General features: G+C 52.7%; 1 protein-coding gene across 1 annotated transcript in view; it reads left to right on the top strand.

Moving 5' to 3' along the window:
* Window positions 1–23,619, top strand: part of Obscn (obscurin, cytoskeletal calmodulin and titin-interacting RhoGEF) — a 148,191-nt gene that overhangs the window by 62,537 nt on the left and 62,035 nt on the right. The window contains 31 exon segments of the mRNA XM_013015573.1: window positions 384–650; window positions 843–955; window positions 1,055–1,208; window positions 1,384–1,545; window positions 1,635–1,739; window positions 2,505–2,771; window positions 2,968–3,237; window positions 3,856–4,122; window positions 4,213–4,479; window positions 4,562–4,828; window positions 5,825–6,097; window positions 6,855–7,121; window positions 7,285–7,551; window positions 8,668–8,940; window positions 9,328–9,594; window positions 11,014–11,280; window positions 11,379–11,642; window positions 11,939–12,202; window positions 15,079–15,342; window positions 15,703–15,966; window positions 16,448–16,711; window positions 17,063–17,326; window positions 17,690–17,842; window positions 17,845–17,946; window positions 18,254–18,293; window positions 18,295–18,352; window positions 18,354–18,467; window positions 21,889–21,980; window positions 21,982–22,010; window positions 22,535–22,798; window positions 23,150–23,413. Of these exon segments, the coding sequence (XP_012871027.1) occupies window positions 384–650; window positions 843–955; window positions 1,055–1,208; window positions 1,384–1,545; window positions 1,635–1,739; window positions 2,505–2,771; window positions 2,968–3,237; window positions 3,856–4,122; window positions 4,213–4,479; window positions 4,562–4,828; window positions 5,825–6,097; window positions 6,855–7,121; window positions 7,285–7,551; window positions 8,668–8,940; window positions 9,328–9,594; window positions 11,014–11,280; window positions 11,379–11,642; window positions 11,939–12,202; window positions 15,079–15,342; window positions 15,703–15,966; window positions 16,448–16,711; window positions 17,063–17,326; window positions 17,690–17,842; window positions 17,845–17,946; window positions 18,254–18,293; window positions 18,295–18,352; window positions 18,354–18,467; window positions 21,889–21,980; window positions 21,982–22,010; window positions 22,535–22,798; window positions 23,150–23,413 (6,453 nt within the window).

Below are 23,619 nucleotides of genomic sequence, written 5' to 3'. Positions count from 1 at the left end.
GAGATCGGTCCTGGGGCTGGGGGAGAGAGATCGGTCCTGGGGCTGGGGGGAGAGATCGGTCCTGGGGCTGGGGGGAGAGAGATTGGTGGGTCTCCTCTGGGGTGGGGGGCCGGAGGGCGAGCTCCAGGAGTGAGGGTAGCCACCAGAGCTAGGAATGTTGCCTTAAATTGGGGTGAGGATTAATGAGCAGGTTTTTCTCTTGGAGGGTTCTGAGGAAACTGGATTGGGAGAGAAGGGAAGGGGAGCAGGTTGCAGACCTGAGTCTGCAAATCCTGGGGTGGGCAGGTGGAGGGAAGGTGCTGACACGGAGTCTGAGTGCTGGTTGGTGGGACCGGAGGGTTTCACTGCAGCATCTAATCAGTGCTCCCCACCATGTACTCCAGTGCGCCAGGTCCGGCTGGCCAGAGGTTTGCAAGCTGTGGAGGTGAAGGAGCAGGGCACTGCCACCATGGAGGTGGAATTGTCACACGCAGACGTGGAAGGCAGCTGGACCAAGGATGGCCTGCGGCTCCAACCCGGGCCCACATGCCACCTGGCAGTGCATGGCCCCGTCCACATGCTCAAGCTCTCTGAACTACGGCCACAGGACAGTGGGCTGGTGGCCTTCAGGGCTGAGGGTGTGCACACGTCAGCCCGGCTGGTAGTCACCGGTGAGTGGACTCTAGAATCTAGAGCCTGCCAGCTCCTTTCCCCGCGTGGCCTAGGCAAGCGTACAGCCATAATTGGGGACAGGCTGTGTAATCTGCCTTGTGTAATCTGCCACCCCAACACCACCCTAGCCTAGAAGTTAGTTACCGCATAGCTTTTTGTCTTCCCTCACCTTCCTCCTCCTGTCTTCCCAGAGCTGCCTGTGCACTTCAGCCGCCCACTGCAAGATGTAGTCACCACCCAGAAAGAGAAAGTGACTCTGGAGTGTGAGCTCTCAAGACCCAACGTCAACGTCCGCTGGCTTAAGGTGCCTTTGTCCCTTCCTCATCTGGAGTCATGAGCAAGCAGGAGGGAGACCTCTGGGTTGAGCCACCCCAGCACCTGACGTGGCCTCTTTCTTCTACAGGATGGTGTAGAGCTACAGGCTGGCAAAGCAGTAGGCATAGTGGCCCAGGGCACCTGCAGAAGTCTCACTATTTACCGGTGTGAGATTGGGGACCAGGGCATCTATGTGTGTGATGCCCACGATGCTCAAACTTCCGCATCCCTGAAGGTGCAGGGTGAGTCTTGGGCAAGGTGTTTGGGATACAGCCAGTGAATGTGAGGATCTCCTTGTGTTCCTGTGTCCCTCCGCGAGGTGCCTGGCCACTTTGCCATCCCTTAGTAAGCGGGAGGCGGCCATGCTGGGAGTGCTGCATGCTTGGGAGCGTGGTAGAGCTCCCCTTGTTTCCTCAGGGCGCAATGTCCAGATCGTGAGGCCCTTGGAGGATGTGGAGGTGATGGAGAAGGAGGGCGCCACCTTTTCCTGTGAAGTGTCCCATGACGAGGTTTCTGGACAGTGGTTCCGAGAGGCCAGCAAGCTGCGGCCCAGTGACAATGTGCGCATTCGCCAGGAAGGTGAGAGGGCAAAGCAGGCCGCAGGTAGGCAAGGGCCTTGCCCCCATGCTTGGTGCTTCCATCCAGTTCTGACTGGCCTTTGTCCCCAGGAAGGATATACACTCTGATCTACCGGAGAGTCCTGGCAGAAGATGCAGGGGAGATAAAATTTGTAGCTGAAAATGCAGAATCTCGAGCCCATCTTCGAGTGAAAGGTGAGTGGGGGTCCCGGGGGAGGGGGGACTGGAGGAAGGACTGGTAGTTATTGGTCATGAGCACAAGGCCTCAGAGGCAAGTTGCTCAAACAGGCCTTGAAGTGTCTAGCATCTTCTGAGTTAGTGACTCAGGAGAGTAAGCAGAAGAGTAGGGGCCGGGATGTGGGACACCTGGGGAGATGGGAGGACTAGGCCCCGTCCTGTGTGTAAAGGGGGAGTTCATGGTGAATTCTCCTTCCTGAGGCTGCAGTCCACACTGGAGACAAGGGGTATGGATTTCTGACAAGCAGGATGCCTTTCCTGGTACCCTTGATAGCAATTGAGGGACCAAGAGGAGGGAGGGAGGGACAACCTTCAGGCAGGCAGGTGAGGGCAAGCTGGCGTGTGTGAGGGGATGGGAGCTCCTGGGGGAGGAATTGGCAAGGCCCTGCCCATGGATGAGCTCCAGGCTGGGTATGGACGCCGCTGAGGGGAGAGTGGGCAGGGCTGCATGGGTCAGGGAGGCCTTTCATGGGCAAAAAGAAGTTGTAGAGTGGGATGCGCTTTCAGCAGAGGTGCAACCACCCACCTTGCTGGTGACCCACACCATCCCTGAGAGGTACACTTGACTTGGCTACCTCTTGGTGCGACCAGAGACATTGGCTTTAAAGAATTGAGTGAGGGTCAAGCCATTGGCTACCTAAGGCCAGGAACAGTGCCTGTTGGTGCCCATGCAGATAAAGTGCCTAGTCCAGCTGTTCTGACTCCACCTGGCTATGCCCGCAGAGCTGCCCGTGACCCTCTTACGGCCACTGCGGGACAAGATTGCTATGGAGAAGCACCGTGGTGTACTTGAGTGCCAGGTGTCCCGAGCCAGCGCCCAGGTGCGATGGCTCAAGGGTGGCGTGGAGATTGAGCCCGGGCCCAAGTATGATATGGTCAGTGACGGCCTTTACCGGAAGCTGGTTATCAACGATGTGCAGCCTGGAGATGAGGACACCTATACCTGTGATGCTGGAGACATTAAGACCAGTGCCCAGTTCTTTGTGGAAGGTGCGTGGGGCTAGATGCACGGTCTTCTGGATTTCCTGGGAGAGTGTGTGTATGTGTATGGCTTGCCCGGGCATCCTCCCAGATGCTAGCTCTCTGGGGAGTGAGAGGGTTTACCCCCAGGAAGGAACATGGACGTCGCCCTGGGACACTGGTCCTCTCTGCAGTATCCCGCTGATGACCAGTCCTTCACCCACAGAGCAATCCATCACCATTGTGCGGGGCCTGCAGGATGTGACAGTGATGGAGCCTGCCCCCGCCTGGTTTGAGTGTGAGACCTCCATCCCTTCTGTGCGACCACCCAAGTGGCTCCTGGGTAAGACTGTGCTGCAGGCAGGAGCAAGTGTGGGGCTGGAGCAGGAAGGCACCGTGCACCGGCTGACACTGAGGAAGACTTGCTCTACCATGACTGGGCCTGTGCACTTCACCATCGGCAAGTCTCGCTCTTCTGCCCGCCTCGTTGTCTCAGGTGAGTTAGGTGGGGGTAAACACAGGGCAGTACCATGAGCAGACGTGGCCGAAGGCAACGGATGCCTCTGGCTCAAGGCCTGGAGTGGAAAGACTCGGGCCTGTGGGGTAGGGATGTGTGTCAGGGCTTGAGCCCTGGACCATAGGTGATCTGTGTTGGACCATAGCTGGCATAGGAGGCATGGGAGAGCTTGAGTGAAGGAAGCAGGAAAAGTCTGATCTGATCAGAGGTCTGTGCGGCCATGCCTGAGTTCAGGGCTGTGGGTGGACACTGCTCAGTGGCTTTGGGAGGGGGAGTTGGGCAGAACACGGCCACAGGATAGGAGGTGGAGGGCCCGGAGGGAGCTTGCAGAGGGTGGTGAGCTAGTCATCAGAGGTCTGCTGAGCGGGATAGATGCTCAGGTGCTTGTCGAGGGTGGGTTTGGAGCATGTAGGGCTGGAGCACATGTGGGGCTGGGTATGTAGGGCGGGCTGTGGGCATGTGGGGACAAGGAGGAGGCATGCAAAGAAGGGTGGGAGGGGAGGAACCGCGTGTGAATGTGGACATGGCTCAGAGCACAGGCAGCTTGATCTGGTTTCTTGTGACCCCACAGCTGTGCCTTCTTCCCGCTCTCTGTAGACATCCCAGTGGTGCTCACTCGGCCGCTGGAGCCCAAGGCAGCACGTGAGCAGCAGTCAGTGGTCTTGTCCTGTGACTTCAGACCTGCTCCTAAGGCTGTGCAGTGGTACAAGGAAGACACGCCCCTGGCCCCATCCGACAAGTTCAAAATTACATTGGAGGGCCAGATGGCAGAGCTGCGCATCCTCCGACTTACTCCGGATGATGCTGGTACCTACCGGTGCCAGGCAGGCAATGCCCAGAGCAGCACCAAGGTTACCGTGGAAGGTAGGGAGCTGTGGAGAGGGTAGTAAACCACTAGGAGTGTATTAGCTCAGCTGGCAATGCAGTGCTGAGACCCTGACTTGTTCCTTTTAGCTCGGGAGGTAAAGGTGACACAGCCACTGCAGGATGCTGAAGCCACAGAAGAGGGCCGGGTCTGCTTCTCGTGTGACCTGTCCCACGAGGATGAGGACATTGAATGGTCACTCAACGGGACACCCCTGTACAATGACAGCTACCATGAGATCAGCCATGAGGGCTGTCGTCATACACTAGTGCTGAAGAGTGTCCGACAGGCTGACGCAGGCGTGGTGTGCGCCACCTCTCCCAAGGTGTCAACCTCGGCCCGCCTGGTGGTGAGAGGTGAGCCATTGTTGTGGGGGTCTTGGGGTCATGCCCTCTGGATGGGCCCAAATCCTCTAACCAATCCATATGTTTCCTTCAGCAAAGCCAGTGGTGTTCCTGAAAGCCCTGGATGATACATCTGTGGAGGAACGTGGCACGCTGGCTCTGCAGTGTGAGATCTCGGATCCCAAAGCCCAGGTGGTTTGGCGCAAAGATGGTGTGCAGCTGGGTCCTAGTGACAAGTATGACTTCCTGAACACAGTTGGCATGCGGGGGCTGGTGGTGCATGACCTGAGCCGTGAGGACGCCGGCCTGTACACCTGCCATGTGGGCGGCGAGGAGACCTGTGCCCGGGTCAGCGTGCACGGTGCGTGGGCAGGGTCTGGCCAGACATTGGGGTGGGTGACCCTGGGGAGTGGTCTTCCTCTGACCTGGGTGGCCCGTGGCACTTGATGAGACTGAAGGGCTGCTTAGAGGGGGCTAGGAAATGTCTGTACAGATTCCTGTGGGAGCCAGGCTTAGTGTCCTCTAGAGGTCCACCTGGAGGTAGGTGGGCCAGGGGACAATAGGCCATAGAACCAAGAGTAGGCAACTATTCTGGATGTACTCGATGGCCCCAGTGGGCCGGAGACACTTTCTCTGTACCACAGGATACAGACTGAGTATCAGAGTATCTGATTTCTGAGCAGAAACTGGTTGTGTGGGTGTGAGGTGCTGAGAGATATGGGCAGGAGGCTGCCTGGGAAAGACTCCAGGACAAGGGCAAAGAGCCTGGTAATGACTGACCCAGTTCTCATTAATTATAGAGCCACAGGAAGTTTCTCAGTTCATAGTCAGCACCCAGGTCTGGCCCTGCCACCTTGAACTTGTGGGTTTTGAGCGTGTCCCTCTCAGCTTGTTTGGGTTTCTAACTACAGGGCTGACGCCCACTGCCCTAATTCAGGTTTTGATATCCTGATCTCAGCCTCCAAAGCTGCTTATTTAGAAGACACGTGTTCACAGGCTTGCTGGTTCCTCATTTCATGGCAGCTCTGTGATAGCCTGGCTTGTGGTCTAAAGGGGAATAGTGAATTTGTCCAAGCTATTTGAAGGAGCTCTCTTTTTGGGACTCCAGTTCCTCCTCCCTGAGATGTTCCAAGCTGGTGAGAAGTGCACAGTCCTTGCTGTCTCGGCCACCTTGATCATAGCTCATAGCCACTGGCCATGCAAGCTATGGTGTTGATCATGGGGGCGAGGAAGGACCAAGGAGAGCAAGTAGGAACACAAGCCATGAAATGTGATCTGACACTTTCTGGGGCAGTGCTGTGTTCTTGGTCCTCTGTCTCTGGGCCATCTGCCATGACAAGTTTCCCATCGCTCTCAGATCTGCACGTGGGCATTACCAAGAGGCTGAAGACAGTGGAAGTGCTGGAGGGGGAGAGCTGCAGCTTCGAGTGTGTTCTGTCTCATGAGAGTTCAGGTGACCCAGCGGTGTGGACGGTTGGTGGGAAGACAGTGGGCAGCTCTGGCCACTTCCGGGCCACATGCCAGGGCCGCAGATACACGCTGACCGTCCTAGACGCTGCACCCAGTGACGCCGGGGAGGTGGTCTTCTCCATACGAAACCTCACCTCCAAGGCATCACTCATCGTCAGAGGTGAGCACCACAGGCTGGAGCGGGCTTATCCCTGTGGCTGGCGGGGGCGGGGCTACCACACCTACAAGCTTCAGGTCCTGTCTTCCCAGCCTCCCAGCTTCATTTGAAAGGATGTGGTGATTTGGAGAACCTGCTAAGATGTGAAGGGGTTTAATCATACAAGGGGCTTAATTGATGCATTCCTGAACATTCAGAGCTCACCTAGGAGTTTGGTCTCCAGTCTGTGGTCTGACTATCCTGTTTGGCTGGTAGCTCCTATTCACACCTGGTCCATCTGTCCAGTCTGACACCTGAGCTTGTGTACAGGTGCTTGGCTGGGAAGTCACCATTGGTGTTTATTAGAGCTTGTGTTTCTGACTTTCATACTTGGTGTACTTTGTGAAGCTCTCTGCACAAGGGCCAGCCTTGTGAGCCCTGAATGGCAGTGAGAATACAAGGTCTTGTGGCTTCATAGCTCCTGGTTCTGGGTTGCCCCTGACTACCGGGTCTCCCCTTTTCTGACAGGGCTTCTACTTCAAGGCCTTGCTACCCCTGGGGTCCAAAGTCGCAGGGTTTTAGGGCTATAGGTTCTGCGGTCTTGGTCTCCAGAGACTCATTGTTTCAAAATGCTTCTCCCGGCCCTCATTCTGGCCGGGGCTGAGGTTGAGGCCAAGGCTGCAGCTGTGTAGCTATGGCTATAGTCATGGGTGTAACTGAGGTGGTGGTTGGACTGTGGCAGTGGCTATGATTCATGGGTGGCCACTTTCACTCTCTTTAGAGAGGCCAGTGGACATCACAAAGCCCCTAGAAGACCAACGAGCCACACCGGGGGAGGATGCAATGCTGAGTTGTGAACTGTCAAAGGCAGGAGCCTCTGTCCGCTGGCTGAAAGACGGGAAGGCCATCCGCAAGAGTCAGAAGTATGACATGATGAGCGAAGGCACACGGGCTGTGCTTGTCATCCGAGGGGCCACATTCAAGGACTCCGGCAAGTACACATGTGAGACAGAAGCGTCCAAGAGCACCGCCAGCCTCCGTGTGGAAGGTAAGTGCCCTGGGAGACCCAGCTTCTGGTCATGAAGTGATCTCTGTCCTGAGACATTACTCAGAGTCTCAGGGAGAACTCAGGTCTGCTAAGGAAGAGAACAGGGCTGGTATGGCGTGTAACCTGTAACCTGTACCCTTTACCTGTTCTGTCCCTCTCCTAGAAAAGACCAATCAGTTCACCGAGTTGCTGGTTGACCTGAAGGCAGAGGAAAAAGGCACAGCTGTGTTTGCATGCAAGACAGAATACCCAGCACCTGCTGTGACCTGGCGCAAGGGCCTCATGGAGCTGCGGGCCTCAGGAAAACACATCCTCAGCCAGGAGGGTTTGACCCTGAGGCTCACAATCAATGCCCTGGAAAAGGCAGACAGCGACACCTACACCTGCGACATTGGCCAAGCCCAGTCCCAGGCCCAGCTCTCGGTGCATGGTGAGGCAGGCGGGATACTCACTGCATTGTTTATTGGCATGCTGGCCTTGGGGACCGCAGGGGGCTTAGATAGAGGCTTTACATAGACCCTAGCGACTCAGAGGTTATCAGCGATCCGGGCTCAGCTTGGCCCATCTCTGAGGTAAGATTCATCACCTAGGTGGTCTTGGAGGGCATTCCAATACAACCTTCTATAAATCAATGCGTGGCCTTCTTTGACTTACATGTTTATTGCTCAAGGTATGTTTCTCTGATGTCCAGACATGTGTAGCATCAGAGGCATGTGTTCTGCAGGTATTGTTCTGCACATGATGTGCCACTGCCAGGTTTGCCAGTGGACAGCGAGCCTTAGGTATTCCCAGAGGAAAATGGATGGTCAGTATGACCATTGTTTTGGTAGCATTGATTTAAAAGGTCAGGGTGAGATTCTCTGAAGAATAATGTGTTGCCATGGAAACACATGTGCCGTGGTAAAGGAAAGGTGTATCCAAGGAAGCAAGGGGAAGGTTGAAAACCAGAGGTACAGAGTTCATTGGTCTTGGAAACCTGGAGAGGGGGTGCGGGGAGAGGGAGAGTGTTAGTGTCTGCTCATTGGTGGCGTGCCCCGACGGTCAGGGCATCTTTTGCTGACGTCTTAGAGAAGATAAGCTTTTTTTTTTTTTCAAACTCTGTGTGCTTGGATAGGCAAGGTATGCAAAGCATCGGTATAAGAGGAATTAGAAGGAGTTTCTTTGGGACCTTGAGAAAGTGTCTATCTCAGAGAAGCAGAACCACCGTCCCTGCCCCACCTTTGTAACAGCCCTTTGTGATTTTGTCTGGGTCTGACAAGAACAGTTTCATCCTCAGCTCAGGAGCTTTCAAAATAGTGATGGCGACTTTTTGCTGTCATTTTTTGTCTCCAGGTGTCAGTGGTTGTTTGTGTCAGCATGCAGGGTAGCAGCTGTCATTCTCCCTGCTTTGTAGAGAAGGAAGTGGTCTTTAAGTGGTGTGGAAGTGACTGGCACAAGAGCAGGAGTAACCCTGCAGGAAGGGTCTCCTGACCACAGCTTTGGGAAGAGCCATATTTCTCTATCTCTAGACAGTATGGGGCTTACACTCCTTCCTGTGACCTTTCAGGCCGGAGAGTGCTTATCACCGAGGACCTGGAGGACACAGATGTGCAGGAGGGCGCCTCTGCTACCTTCTGCTGCCGTGTTTCCCCCGCCGACTATGGACCCGTTCATTGGTTTTTGGACAAGACCCCACTGCATGCCAATGAGCTCAATGAGATCGAGGCCCGGCCTGGGGGCTACCACGTGCTCACCCTGCGGCAGCTGGCGCTCAAGGACTCGGGCACCGTCTACTTGGAGGCGGGTGACCAGCGCACCTCAGCCACCCTGAGAGTCACCGGTTGGTTTTGTGCTGAAAGGCCAGGGCAAGCCGTGACAGGGCACCCAGTGTAGTCTGTGGAGAGCCTTGAAAAGGCTCAGACAACTTCTCAGATAGAAGGTCTCAAGCATGCTTCTGGGGCTCACAGAAAAGGCACAATTAGCTGCCAGTGGTATGGGGACTCCAGTCCCAGGAACACCACTCGGGAGGCTGAACTGGGCTAGTCTAGGCTGAATTCCTCCTAAGTCATCTTTGGCATAGCTCATGTCTATCCATGGAGGCCACGTAGAGTACACCATGTCAGGGATACCAGTTGTGGACCAGGGACTTTCCTGGCCTGTAGTACTAGCCCCTCCCACGGCTGCACTGTACACCTAAGCAACCTTGACTGTGTTCTCTGTTCCCTAGAAAAACCAAGCATCTTCTCCCGCCCTCTCATGGATGTCACAGTTACAGAAGGCGAGGACCTTAGCCTTGAATGTGAGACTTCCACTCTGGATATCCCTGTGCGCTGGACCAAGGATGGAAAGACGGTGCGGTCATCTGCACGGTGCCAAATGAGCTATGAGGGCTGCCGGGCCCAGCTGGTTATCACTGGCACCACCCTGCAGGATGGTGGGCGGTACAAATGTGAAGCTGGCGGGGCCTGGAGCAGCTCCATTGTCAGGATCCACGGTGAGTTCCAGGGTGTCTGCAGCAATCGCCTTACTGAGGCACTCATGGTTAAGGTGAGCAGATGTCCACCAGGAGCATGACGTAGTGAGGACCCCAGGATGCCTTCTAGTTCTTTCTTTGTCCATTTCTGTTCTCTGTGTGGGCACTTGCAGGCCTTGCTTGGCTCCTTCCTCTATATCTCATCTCTCCTCCCCTTCCCTAACCCCTACCCTTGACCCCAGACTCCCCACCCTCTGTCTCCTGACCTCTGTCTGTGGCCAATAAGGTCTTTTTTTATGGTACCTACAGGCACCCTCTTCCCACCTTTGGTTTGCTTCTCTGTTTTATTCTTGTACTCTCCTAACCGAGTGCCATAGTTAGGGTGACCTAAACACCAGGAGTTGTTGTTGTCTGACAGTTGTGGAGAGTACAAGTCCCAGGTCCAAGTGTCAGTCTTTACTAAGCACTCTGGAGGCGTCTCTCCTTCGCTTGAAGACACTGTCTTCTCTGTTGTCCTCATATTGTTGTGCTCTGTGTATGTCTGTGGCCTGAGCTTTTACAAGGACACCAGTCCTGTGTAACTAATGGCCCATTCTAATGATCTTATTTTACATTTTCATTTATTATTTCGCTGATGGTGGTATTGGGATTTGAACCTCAGGGCCTAACCCTTACTAGGCAGGCATTCTCCACTGAGCTAAACCTCTGGCACTTTTTTTGCACTAGTCATTTTGAAATAGAGTCTTGACTTTTGCCTGGACCTGGGCCTATACCACAATATGACTGTTTTATCCTTCCTATCATATCTTTGATAATAGGTGAATGAACTAAACCCAGCTTTTACATTAATATGGATCTTAAGAAACTGCAATCCTCCTGATCTCATTCTGCTAAATAGCTTGGATTATAGGTGTGAGCCTCTGGAGCCTAGCTAATTCTTTCTTTAAAGTTCAGGGTGTGGTGACACAGACTTTCTCTCAGTTACTTCTAATCCCAGGCAGAGACCAGAAGACCATGGTCTAGGCCAGCCCAGGAAAAAAGCACAAGATCCTATCTGAAAAAAACCTCAATGGAGCAGAAAGGGCTAGGGAAAAGTGGCAGAGTGGTAGAGTGCCTGCCTACCAAGCTCAAGGCCCTGAGCACCACCAAAATCAAATAAATGAATCAATGAGTGCCTATTACCAATTAGTCTTCTTCTGAGTCAGGAATTGGTGCTTTCACACTGAATTTTGGAGGACACAATTCAGTCTGTAATTCCTGCCATTTTTCATTCCCCTACTCCCTGGCTCACCATTCCACTCCCATACCTTCCACCTTTCCCTAGAGGACGTGGGGGTCCCTGCCTCTGGCCCCCTGTGTGTGAACTGCCTATGTACTGTCGCTGCTTCCACAGGTGGGCTCTTGCTTAGGGAGGGTGACCTGAGTCTGTACTGTTTACAGCACGGCCAGTACGGTTCCGGGAGGCCCTGAAGGACATGGAGGTACCAGAGGGTGGAGCTGCCACGTTGCGCTGTGTACTCTCATCCGTGGCTGCACCTGTGGAGTGGCGCCATGGAGAGGATGTTCTAAAATCTGGTGGGAAGTACAGCTTGCGCCAAGAGGGTGCCATGCTCGAGCTGGTTGTCCGAGACCTGCAACCCAAGGACAGTGGGCAGTACTCGTGTTCCTTTGGGGACCAGGTGACCTTGGCCACACTCACTGTGAAGGGTAAGTGCTCCTGTCCACTCTGCCCATTTGGACCTCTTCGTTTAGTATAGGAGAATGAAGATGATGATGTTCTCTGTCTCTGTCTGACCCTGCTGTAGCCCTGCCTGCCCAGTTCATAGGAAAACTGAGAAGCAAGGAGGCCACAGAAGGGACCACAGCCACTCTGCGGTGTGAACTGAGCAAAGAGGCCCTGGTGGAGTGGAGAAAGGGAGCAGAGACCCTCAGAGATGGGGACAGACACAGCGTGAGGCAGGATGGCACTGTGTGTGAGCTGCAGATCCAGAGCCTGGCTGAAACAGATGCTGGGGAGTACTCGTGCGTGTGTGGGCAGGAGAAGACTTCAGCCACGCTGACTGTCAGGGGTAAAGACCACAGCAGCCAAATTGATTTGTGTTCTGATGCTCAAACATTGCCTATATGTTCAGTGTTCCCTCTTCCTGTCTGTGCCACTTCATCTTGTATACCACAGAATCCTTTTCTGCTTCTGGGCTGTTGTATGAACCGGGAGACTGTGTCTTCAGCCAGCTTCCCACCCATGGGCCATGGGTTCTTTCCTATTGTCCTGTTCAGTTCTGTGTGTCTTGTCCTTCCCCTGTCACATGCTACTCCCCAGTGGATTGCAGCAAGTCTGATATTTCTAATATCTGACTTTCCCCAGCCCTGCCTGCCCACTTCATTGGAAGACTGAGAAGCAGAGAGGCCACAGAAGGAGATACAGCCACGTTTCACTGTGAGCTGAGCAAGGCAGCCCCAGTGGAGTGGAGAAAGGGAACAGAGACCCTGAGAAACAGGGACAGACACAGCCTGAGGCAGACTGGGGCTGTGTGTGAGCTGCAGATCAGTGGCCTGGCTGTGGCAGACGCTGGGGAGTACTCCTGCGTGTGTGGGAAGGAGAGGACCTCTGCCATGCTGACTGTCAAGGGTAAAGACCATGTGTGCTCACATGCATGGCTGGCTCTGTGTTTGAACATTTTCTCATAGCCTGTGTTTGCCTCCGACGGTGCTGTGGTTTTTGTGGTTTTCTATGTGTCTTCATTCCTTAGTAGGTATTTCCCACACCTACTGTGTAGGACCCATCTTGGAAGCCAGAAAACAGTCAAGAATGGATGGCTCTTTCCCTCCCCATGCAGGTCATGGTTTGGGACAGAAGACAGAGGGAAAGGCAGGCAATTAGAATGATGTAATTATAGGTCCGGCTTGGGGGAGGCACAGGGATGGGGAGGACAGAGTGGGGGCAGTGGTCACAGCACATCAAGAAAGCAGAATTAGCTAGGTGGCTCACGCCTGTAATCCTAACTACTCAGGAGGCTGAGATCTGAGGATCTCAGTTCAAAGCCAACCTGGGCAGGAAAGTCTGTGAGACTTAGCCACCAGAAAACTGGAAGAGCTGTGGTTCAAAGTGGTAGAGCACTAGCCTTGAGCAGAAAAGCTCAGGGATAGCGCCCAGGCCCTGAGTTCAAGCCCCACAACTGACAAAAAGGAAAAGAAAAAGAATAGAGGGTTGGAAGAAGATGGAGGGATGACACACAAGGCAAGAATGCAAGAGGGAGGGAATCCTTGATGTGTGCTTCTAACCGCCAGGTGAGTCCGTCCTGTGGGTGTTGAGGTTTGAGATGAGGGTCCGTCCTTGGGTGTGAGGAGGAGGTGAGGGCCTGTCCTTGGGTGTCAGGTGGGTGACAAGGCCTGTTCTGTGAGCGTGAGGCAGAAGTGAAGGCCTACCCCATGGAGTAAGATGTATGTGTGTGTGGGTATATCCCCCGTGTGTCAGGGTGGTGGGTAAGGGCAAGGGGAAGGCTAGTCCACTGGAGTTACGCAGGGGTGATCCCTATTTCTTCTTACCAGTTCCCCTGTGAGAAAGGGCACTACAGAGTCCCTTTGGAAGCTTTTGCCCACAGAGTGGGTGTCAGTGCCCCACTTCCTGTCTGCAAACTACGGAGTTCAATGATCTTCATGTCCACATGACCGCACATGGGTAGGACATAGATGCCACAGTGCAGTCTGAGTGGTTCCTCTCCCTCAGATGGAGGAAGAGGCTTGGGGCCTTAGACAGATACAGCTAGCAGGGAATAGGGAGACTCACAGCTAGCTATGGCAGGTCCAGGGGCTTTTTATACACATGGGAAGCAAATCAGACCTTAGACAGAGCCAGCCTACTACACTCTACTTCAGATCCCATGGTGTCCCTGTGTCCAGAGAGCTGGAACCTTTGTCCTGGTGTTTCCATGATGGGTCATCTCCCCATCAGAGATCCAGGAGTGCAGGGAAGATTGATGAAGGTGGATGACATTTATGAAGAGCTTGGGTATCACAGAGGTTCAGGGAGGCCTGGGTATCTTAGCGTGGATGGAGTGAGACTCCTTTGTCTGGAGAGCTCTGTCTCACCTCCAGGATGGACTTCTCAGAGTGGGTGTGTGACGCTGCATGGCCACCTGTTGTCCAGGCCTTTGCTTGGCAGCTCTTGCACAAGTGTTGGAGACAGTTGCAGAAAGGTCAGACTGTCACTACACATCAAGCTGCATGGACCGAGCACAGAGTCAGAGCATAGAGGACTGGTGTCAACGAGTCCTCAAACCCACCAGGAGACAATTGGGTTGTAGCCTCCAAAGCCCATCTTGTGGCTGCAGAGTTCGTGAAGTAGCCTGCTTCATCAAGACGTGCTGTCAGTCGCTAATAGAGTCCCAGTGGGCCAGCTATTGTCCACCTAAGGGAGCTGCTTCCAGAGTTGGGCATGTCCCAAGAAGGGCTGGGCATGGCGGGCAGCCTGCCAAGATCCTCCTAGAAAGTGCTGTATTTTCAGAGGTTACCACTGGACTAAATCCAGATGATGCCCCAAGCCACTGTGTGCTTAAAGACCTCCAGGCAAATGAAACAGACCAGACTCCCCAATCTCAAACAGATGGCCAGGAGCTCTGCCCACAGCTCTATCTTCTGCTTCCCTGTGGCTGTCTGGATGATGCTCCAGGGTGGTCTCGGCATCCATCTATACAGGAGTTCAGTGTATCGAGGAGTGTGCTTGCCCCCTAATGACAAGGGGATGCAGCTTTGCGACTGCCTGCTCCAGGACCAAAGTGGAGACTGCTTCTAACCCAGTCAGGGTGCTCCTTCCTTGTGTGTCCTGGGAAATGGCGTCAGGCATAGCTTCTATGACAGTTTCAAGTAGCCTCTATGGGGTCTCCTTCCTCTGTCCATTCACCAAGATAATGAACAACTGTGAAAAAAGGAAATACAGAATGGGCCCCTGACTCTGGTGTGATATAATCTGTGCATCCTGGCCAGACTGGGAAGGCGTCCAAAGATGGCTGGGGCAGGGGTTGTCCCTTACGGCCAGTGGTTCTGTTATTCTATATGGGTCCCGTGGCTCTTCTGTGATTTGTGCTTGCTCTGAGGCCCTCCTCTGTCTCTCCTCTTGCCTCTATCTGGGTAGGCTTGGCTAGTCTGTTCTTTGCCCTCACTGTGCTCTTTTCTTGCTGTGTGCCATGTGCTCCTTTCTTGTTACTTCCAGCATGTTTTTCATTATTGAATGGCATGTACTATCCCAGCATTCTCCTGAGATCCTGATATTCTTTGTGTTGGTTATTCTCAGCCCTGCTAGTCTTGCAGCCATAGAATGTGCCATAGGCAGGTGGAACACAGGCTAGACCATAGGGAGGCACAGCCTCACCCACATGCTCGTAAGCAGTGGCCCAGCACAGGCCTATGTGTAGTTGGGTTTTGTGTTTTCCCAGTCTGTTCGGGTCTTATTCTCTTTTCCATGTGCTTAGAAAGCATGATTATGTCCATGCTTTCTGACCTCCCCAGGCCTGCCTGCTAGGTTTACAGAAGGTCTGAAGAATGAAGAGGCCACAGAAGGGGCCACAGCTACTCTGCAATGTAAGCTGAGCAAAGAGGCCCCCGTGGAGTGGAAAAAGGGAACGAAGTCCCTTATAGCTGGGGACAGATACAGCCTCAGACAGGAAGGGGCCACGTGTGAGCTACAGATCCATGGCCTGGCTGTGGCAGATGCTGGAGAGTATTCCTGTGTGTGTGGTCAGGAGAGGACCTCAGCCACGCTCACCGTCAGGGGTAAAGATTATCTATGTGTTCATGCACCTGTGGCTTGATGTCTTCACATTGACCCCTTCACTGTCTTCCACCTTCACATGTAGTACAGCTCCTGTGGAGATCTGTGATCGATTATCTCTCCTCACTTCTAGTGTTCTCTGGGCATCTCTCACCTCTTGTATTCCTCATCCAAATGTCCTCATTCTCATGTTGTTCCACCGCTGCATCTTTCTTCCAGCTACTTGCTTTCTTCACTATCTGTATGGTAGTTCACTGGGTTATGTTGTGATGTTTAGCAGTATGTGTGACTCTTTGTGAATTCGTTTCTATGCAAAGACCTCCAATAGCTTCATGTTTTCAGTGACTGTTTGCCTTTCCCAGCATTGCCTGCCAGATTCCTAGAAGACTTGAAAAGCCAAGCCAACATTGAAGGTGCCACAGCCATGCTGCGGTGTGAACTCTCCAAGGGGGCTCCTGTGAAGTGGAAGAAGGGGTCTGAAACCCTCCAAGATGGGGGCAGATACAGCCTGAGGCAGGATGGGGCCGTGTGTGAGCTGCAGATCCGTGGCCTGGCCATGACAGATGCTGGGGAGTACTCCTGTGTGTGTGGGCAGGAGCGGACCTCGGCCATGCTGACTGTCCAGGGTAAAGAAATGTGGCCAAGTAGATCCATTCTCTGGCCTTTATGTTGAAGGATTTACATGCTGCTCAGTCCATGTTTTCTTCCATTGTCTGTGTCAATGTCTTTCCAAAACTGTGAGTCCCGATTCCTGGGCCGTTGTATGAACCAAGAGAAATCACATCCATAGTGAGCTTTCTACCCCTGTACACCATGGATTTCTGCTATTGTCTTGGTAGACTCCATGTCTTGCTCTCGTACTTACCATGTCCTGCCTGCCAGAGATCAACAGAGAATCTGTCCTACATACCAGACTCATATCCTTTATGAGGACTGAAAAGGACACAGGTACCTGGACATAATATTAAGAGAAGACAAAATCTGTATCAAGTTCTCAGCATACCTAGCACCTGACTGACACCTACTGGATTTTGTGTCTGCTCTGTACTGTTTATATATTCATTTGCTCAGAGTATGTTTACAGCTATGTCTTTCTGACTCCCCCAGCTCTGCCCACCAAGTTCACAGAGGGTCTGAAGAATGAAGAGGCCACAGAAGGGGCCACGGCCACACTCCAGTGTGTGCTGAACAAAGAAGCCCCAGTGGAGTGGAAGAAGGGAACAAAGACCCTCAGAGATGGGGAGAGATACAGCCTGAGGCAGGCTGGGGCTGTGTGTGAGCTGCAGATCCGTAGCCTGGCTGAAACAGATGCCGGGGAGTACTCCTGTGTGTGTGGGCAGGAGAGGACCACAGCCACACTGACCGTCAGGGGTAAAGACCGTCCATGTGTGGCCACATGAGCCTGTGATTGTCATCTACATGTTGTGTCTCCTTTCTGCCGCTACATGTCACGGCTGAGGTGACCCTGTGACCATCTGTCCTGTAACCAGGATCGTCTCACCTCCTTTTCTCCTTACTCAGAACATGCTCTCATGCTCCTGTCCTACAACCCTCTCTCTGTGACGCCTCCCTGGATGTGTGTCTCCTGACCACCTGCACTTTCAGTCATATGTTCCCATGGGGATCCTTCTACCGTGATGTGTGTGGCTCCTTGTGTAGTCCGTGTTCTGTGGAAGTCCTTCTGGGAGTTCCATGTCCTCAGTGGCTGTTTGGCCTTTCCAGCCCTGCCTGCCAAATTCATAGAAGACTTGAGAAGCCAAGAGGCCACGGAAGGGGCCACAGCCACACTGCGCTGTGTCTTGACCAAGGCGGCACCTGTGGAGTGGAGGAAGGGGTCTGAGACCCTGAGAGATGGGGACAGGCACAGGCTGAGGCGGGAAGGAGCCGTGTGTGAGCTGCAGATCTGTGGCCTGGCTGTGGCAGATGCTGGGGAGTACTCCTGTGTGTGTGGGCAGGAGAAGACTTCAGCCACGCTGACCATCAGGGGTAAAGACCGTCCATGTGTGACCACATGAGCCTGTGGCTTGTTGTCCATGTGTTGTGTCTCAGCACTACTGTTTGCCTGTACTTGTGTCACAGCTGTGGTGACCCTGTGACCATCTGTCTTGTCACCAGAGTCCTCTCAGTGTCTCTTACCTCCCTTTCCCTTGCCCAGGAGATGTTCTCGTGTTAATGTCTGTTACCTGAGCTTTCCCTGTTCCTCCAGGAACATTGCCTCCTTGGCCCTCTGTCCTTCATTTTCCAGTTCATGACAAGGTTCTTTGTCAGTTTGTGTGACTCAGTGGATCCCAGGCATGGGTGGCACAGAGCCTTCCGGACAGCCCCATGGTTTCTGTTTGCCCTTCCTAGCCCTGCCTGCCAGATTCACAGAAGACATGAGAAGCCAGGAGGCCGTGGAAGGGTCCACTGCCACGCTGAGCTGTGAGCTGAGCAAGGTGTCTGCTGTGCAGTGGAGGAAGGGAAAAGAGATCCTAGAAGATGGAGGAAGATACAGCCTGAGGCAGCTGTGTGTGAGCTGCAGATCCGTGACTTGGCCGTGGCAGATGCCGGGGAGTACTCGTGTGTGTGTGGGCAGGAGAGGACCTCAGCCATGCTGACTGTCCAGGGTAAATGCCATGTGTGGCCACATGAGCCTGTGGCTGTTGTCTGTATATGGTGTTTCAATGTTCCCCCTGCCTGAACATTTGGCTTTGTGGTCGTCACCTGTGCCCCTCTGTCTTAAATCATGGGCCTCTTGGCATTTTGCTTCCCTTTCTCTCCTCTTCCAGATGTTCATTACCTTGAGCCTCTCGGGACATTTGCCTGCCTCACCATCTCTTCTGCCATTGTTTTTGGGCTGTGTGTGTGTGTGTCCCTGTGTCCTATGCACTGTGTTCTTCCCCATGTTCTGAGTGCCTCCTTGGCCTTTCCTTACTCTGCCTGCCAGATTCATGGAAGACCTGAAAAGCCATGAGGTCTGAAGGGGCTGCGTTCATGCTGCAGTGTGAACTGTGCAAGGCAGACCCTTGGAATGGTGGAGTGGTGCAAGGGGAAAGAAGTCTGGAGAGATGGAGGCAGATGTAGCCTGAGACATCATGGGGCTTTGTGTGAGCTGTGGATCCATAGGCTCTCAGTTCAGGATGCTGCGGTGTCCTCCTGAGGGAACTTCTGCCATCCTGACCATGGATGGCCATTACCATGTGTGGTCATTCAAGTGATCTGGCTTCTCCCTCCTGACCATGTGTGGTTTGTGCCCTCCTTATGTCTAGATGCCATGATCTCATTCCAAGTCACTGGTCTCTGTGATCCATCCATATGTGCTCATGAGGACACATTCTGTTAGCCAGGTCTAGGGACAGGAGAGAGCCTAGAGGAGCATGAATAGAGGAGCATTGGTGACCAGGAGACCTGCGAGGGCCATGGGCATCTTGCCAGGGACTCGCGAGGAACCCCGGCGTTTTGGGCTTGGGCATGGCGCTGAGGGCCTGTGTGTCATCACTATGTTGAAGGTGGGGTGGGGGGAAAAATAGAATCAGGAATTCTTGAATTTGGTAGATCACTTAACCGAGTCTTGCAAGGAATATCAGGCCTCTGAACTTTGCTGCCATAGGCTGTTCAAGCACTAAGCACCACAGACCGGGAAACTAAAACACCAGAAGTTTAAATGAAAAAAACCCAGAAATTTATTTTCCTATAAATTCTATATATTAGAATTCCAACAGCAAGTGTGAACGGGTTTTCCCTGAGGCCGCTCACTCTGGCTGGTGAATGTTCCTCTTTTCCATGTGTCACATGGTCACCCTTCTGTGTGTCTTTTTGTCCCAAACTTATACTAACTAGTCATATTTTAGATTGGAGCCCAGCCTAACGACTTCATTTTAACTTAATTCCTTCTTTCAGTGCCTTACCAGAAATAGAGTTATATTCTGAGGTACTAGTTGTGGGTGTCAGTGTATGAAGTAGGAGCAAAGAACACATAGCTATTCAGCTGGTAACGCTCTACTCTTACAAAACTCATGTTCTTTTCACATGCAAGATACATTAAGACTATCCCAATATTCCAAAGCCTTAACTCATTTGAGCATCAAATCTAATTCCAAAATCATCTCTAAATGTCATCTAAGTGTGAGCCTGAAGGTATGATTCCCTCTGAGGTCAAGTACCTTCCTAGCTGTGAACCCATGAAACCTGGCAGAGTATTCATTTCCAGATCACAGGAGGACAGGTGGAGGATAAAGATTCTTACTGAAAAAGTGGTCAGTTAGAATGAAAAAGGCCCCAAGCCAGTCTGAGATGTAACCACTAGGTTTATGTCTAGACAAGAGTCCTCTTTGTCTCAGTGCCCTGTCTTCTGGCCCCACCCATGTGGCCCTGAATGGAGGTACCCTCGCCCTGGAGAACTGAGGGGGAGATAGCCTGTGGTCTTGGGATCCCATGTCATCCTCTGTGCCTCAGGCCCTGACCTACCTTCACAGTATAGTAGTAGTTGTTGTTCTTTCTTCTTTCCTCCCCCTCCTCCTCCTCCTCCCCCCCTCCTCCTCCCCTCCCCTCCTCCTTCCTTCTTCCTTCTTCCTTCTGGACCTGGGCGTTCTTGCTCAAGGCTATGCACTACTTAAGCGACACTTTCACTTCCAGGTTTCTGGTGGTGGGTTGGATATCAGAGTCTTGCAGACATTACTGCTTGGGCTGGCTTTGAATCACAATCCTCAGATATCAGCCTCCTAAGTAGCTAGGATTACAGGCATGAGCCACCAGTGCCTGGGTAACAGTCAGACTTGGGGGGTAGCAGATGGGTAGCTTAGGGGCTCTGTTGGCTCAGCCCCAGAAGTCTGACAGCATTCCTTCATTCTATCATTATTAGGAGGTCTAGGCAGATGTGTGCCTCCCCAACCTAGGCTTTCGGTCATATGTTTACAACATGGTCCTTTACAACGGAGCGTGTGGCTCTTCATGTTCCATGTTCTGCACACAGTCCTTCGGGGAGTCCCATGTTCTCGTTTGCTATTGGGCCCTCTCCAGCCCTGCCTGCCAAGTTCATAGAAGACTGGAGAAACCCCCAGTTACTCACCCTGTCTCTGTCCTTTTTATTGTAGGCTGGCAGCTTCTCTACTGCTATAAAGTTCTCATAAACCACATCCTTCTGTGCATTGCCTATGATCCTTCTCAGGTCCTTCCTGGATAATCTCATCTCTACTTTTTGGCTTCAGCTGAGCTGAGGTGACTAGCCCCTTCCTAATGTTCTCTTCAGATAATACTTTCTGGGTTTTGCTTTATGGCCAGGTTGTAAGTGTTCTAAATCGTGAGGTTCAGGTTTCTTCTTTCTTTAGCTTATCTGTCTCTCCTCACATTTTATTGTAGGTGACAAGAAACCAGGCTACATCTTCACCACTTTACCTAAGAATCTCCTCAGCTCAACATCCAATTTTATTGTTTCTAAAGTCTACCTTCTATAGAGTACTACAGCGCATTGTAGAGTACTACAATGCATATAAAGTGTACCTCTAAAATCTCCTAACCTCTAGCCTTTATACAGTTCGGAAGCCACCTCTATTTGTTACAGAAGTGCCCAGTCTATATTCTTGAGTGAGAAATTCATTTCCTTGTAGTTCTGGGGTCAGACTGGAATAAGGTTTGTTCAATCTGAGTCCATTGCTTGGCTTCCAGACAGCTGTCTTCTACATGACTTCCTATGGTCATCCTCCTGTGTTTATGTTTGAACTGCTTATAAATATACTAGTCCTGTCATTGCCTTTTTTTTTTACCTTAGCCACCTGTGCAAAGACCCCAACTGCAAATAATTAGTCCAGATGCAGCCAGGGTGAGGGATCCCTGGTCACTGGTAACTTGTACAGTGCACACTCTGGAATCAGGAGGGAGGGCTGCAGGACAGGTCAGAGGCCAAGGGTACAACGGGTAACCATAGCTACAGTCAATGGGAGTGCAGTAGGCAGAGTCAGCACATGGCACTAGTGGGTAGGGTGTGGTTGCAATAGTGTCAGGACAGGAATGTGTAACAGAGGAGAGGGGGCTCATGATCTGGAGGGTGTACAGGAGCCCAAGTGTGTTCAGGTTGGACAGAACTGGATGGATCCCCTGCCTGCGATAGATAGACCATGAGACAAAACAGTGTCTGCCGTGGAAGTTACATGAGAGACATTCATGATCACATCACTGCATCTCTAGGCAGCAAGCTGGCCAGGCCTGGTATGCTTCCCAGACATAGGAGATCACAAAGAGGACAAGATGTCTGCTGAGAAGATCTGGAATGGAGCTCATCTCTCATCCAAACTGTACTTCAGCAGACACAATACAGGATCTGGAAAATAGTTATTGACCTGCCCTTTCCCATGACCCTCCAGTTTTCCTTTTTCTGTTTGCTTCATGGGTATTCAGATCATGACCTCCAAAAGTTTGAAGGCTTCTATCTGTGTGATCCTTGCTAGTCCGCACAGTTCATCAAAGATCTGAAGTTCAAGGAGTCCATGGAAAGGGCCCTGTCTACTGCACAGGATCAGCAGAAGCCCCTGTGGGGTAGAGGGAGGGTACAGAGACCTTAGAGATGGGGACAGATAGGGGCTATGGAGGACAGGGCCGTATGTGAGCTACAGATACATAGCCTGGCCCTGGAAGATTCTGGCAAGTATTGATGTATTTGTGGGAAGACAGGGAATGGCCACTCTGACTGTCGGGGGTGAAGACCACAAGTGACAAAGTAGATCCAAAGGGTGCCAAGTACTGGCCTCATGCCTTCCATCCACACTCACCACATGGCCCTCCCTGCTCTCCCCTCTCCCCTGTGCTGCAGCCCTCGCTCACTGCTTTATTTGTTCTGAGAATCAGGATCGCAAGGCCTGCAGCCAGCTTTCTGCCCTTTGTAACACTGTGGATTCTATCGTTGGGTTTTGTCTTGTCTTTGTATTGTCATGCCCTATTCTCAGGGTTCTCAAGGAAGTTTGACATTGTGTATTTGTTTCTGACTCTTTCTCTGCACTTCTCTGAAAAATTCATATAAAGTATAAGGCCTGAGGAAGCTATCGAAAGAGCTGTGACTTCCATGTGCAGTCTGGCATGAGGAGATCCCGTTCTACAGAGTGTTCAGCATGCCCAACCCCTGACCTTGGTCCTGTCAGGTTTTCTGTCTTCCCTGTGCACCCACATCCTGTCTTCTTCCTGCTTGTGAGCATGACGGTGGCTATGTCTTTCTGACTCCCCCAGCTCTGCCCACCAAGTTCACAGAGGGTCTGAAGAATGAAGAGGCCACAGAAGGGGCCACGGCCACACTCCAGTGTGTGCTGAACAAAGAAGCCCCAGTGGAGTGGAAGAAGGGAACAAAGACCCTCAGAGATGGGGAGAGATACAGCCTGAGGCAGGCTGGGGCTGTGTGTGAGCTGCAGATCCGTAGCCTGGCTGAAACAGATGCCGGGGAGTACTCCTGTGTGTGTGGGCAGGAGAGGACCACAGCCACACTGACCGTCAGGGGTAAAGACCGTCCATGTGTGGCCACATGAGCCTGTGATTGTCATCTACATGTTGTGTCTCCTTTCTGCCGCTACATGTCACGGCTGAGGTGACCCTGTGACCATCTGTCCTGTAACCAGGATCGTCTCACCTCCTTTTCTCCTTACTCAGAACATGCTCTCATGCTCCTGTCCTACAACCCTCTCTCTGTGACGCCTCCCTGGATGTGTGTCTCCTGACCACCTGCACTTTCAGTCATATGTTCCCATGGGGATCCTTCTACCGTGATGTGTGTGGCTCCTTGTGTAGTCCGTGTTCTGTGGAAGTCCTTCTGGGAGTTCCATGTCCTCAGTGGCTGTTTGGCCTTTCCAGCCCTGCCTGCCAAATTCATAGAAGACTTGAGAAGCCAAGAGGCCACGGAAGGGGCCACAGCCACACTGCGCTGTGTCTTGACCAAGGCGGCACCTGTGGAGTGGAGGAAGGGGTCTGAGACCCTGAGAGATGGGGACAGGCACAGGCTGAGGCGGGAAGGAGCCGTGTGTGAGCTGCAGATCTGTGGCCTGGCTGTGGCAGATGCTGGGGAGTACTCCTGTGTGTGTGGGCAGGAGAAGACTTCAGCCACGCTGACCATCAGGGGTAAAGACCGTCCATGTGTGACCACATGAGCCTGTGGCTTGTTGTCCATGTGTTGTGTCTCAGCACTACTGTTTGCCTGTACTTGTGTCACAGCTGTGGTGACCCTGTGACCATCTGTCTTGTCACCAGAGTCCTCTCAGTGTCTCTTACCTCCCTTTCCCTTGCCCAGGAGATGTTCTCGTGTTAATGTCTGTTACCTGAGCTTT

This window comes from Dipodomys ordii, unplaced genomic scaffold (assembly GCF_000151885.1).
Source record: "Dipodomys ordii isolate 6190 unplaced genomic scaffold, Dord_2.0 Scaffold27, whole genome shotgun sequence".
Classification (NCBI taxonomy): Eukaryota; Metazoa; Chordata; class Mammalia; order Rodentia; family Heteromyidae; genus Dipodomys; species Dipodomys ordii.
Note: the sequence above shows the minus strand (reverse complement) of the source record. Positions and strands in the feature narration are given on the sequence as shown.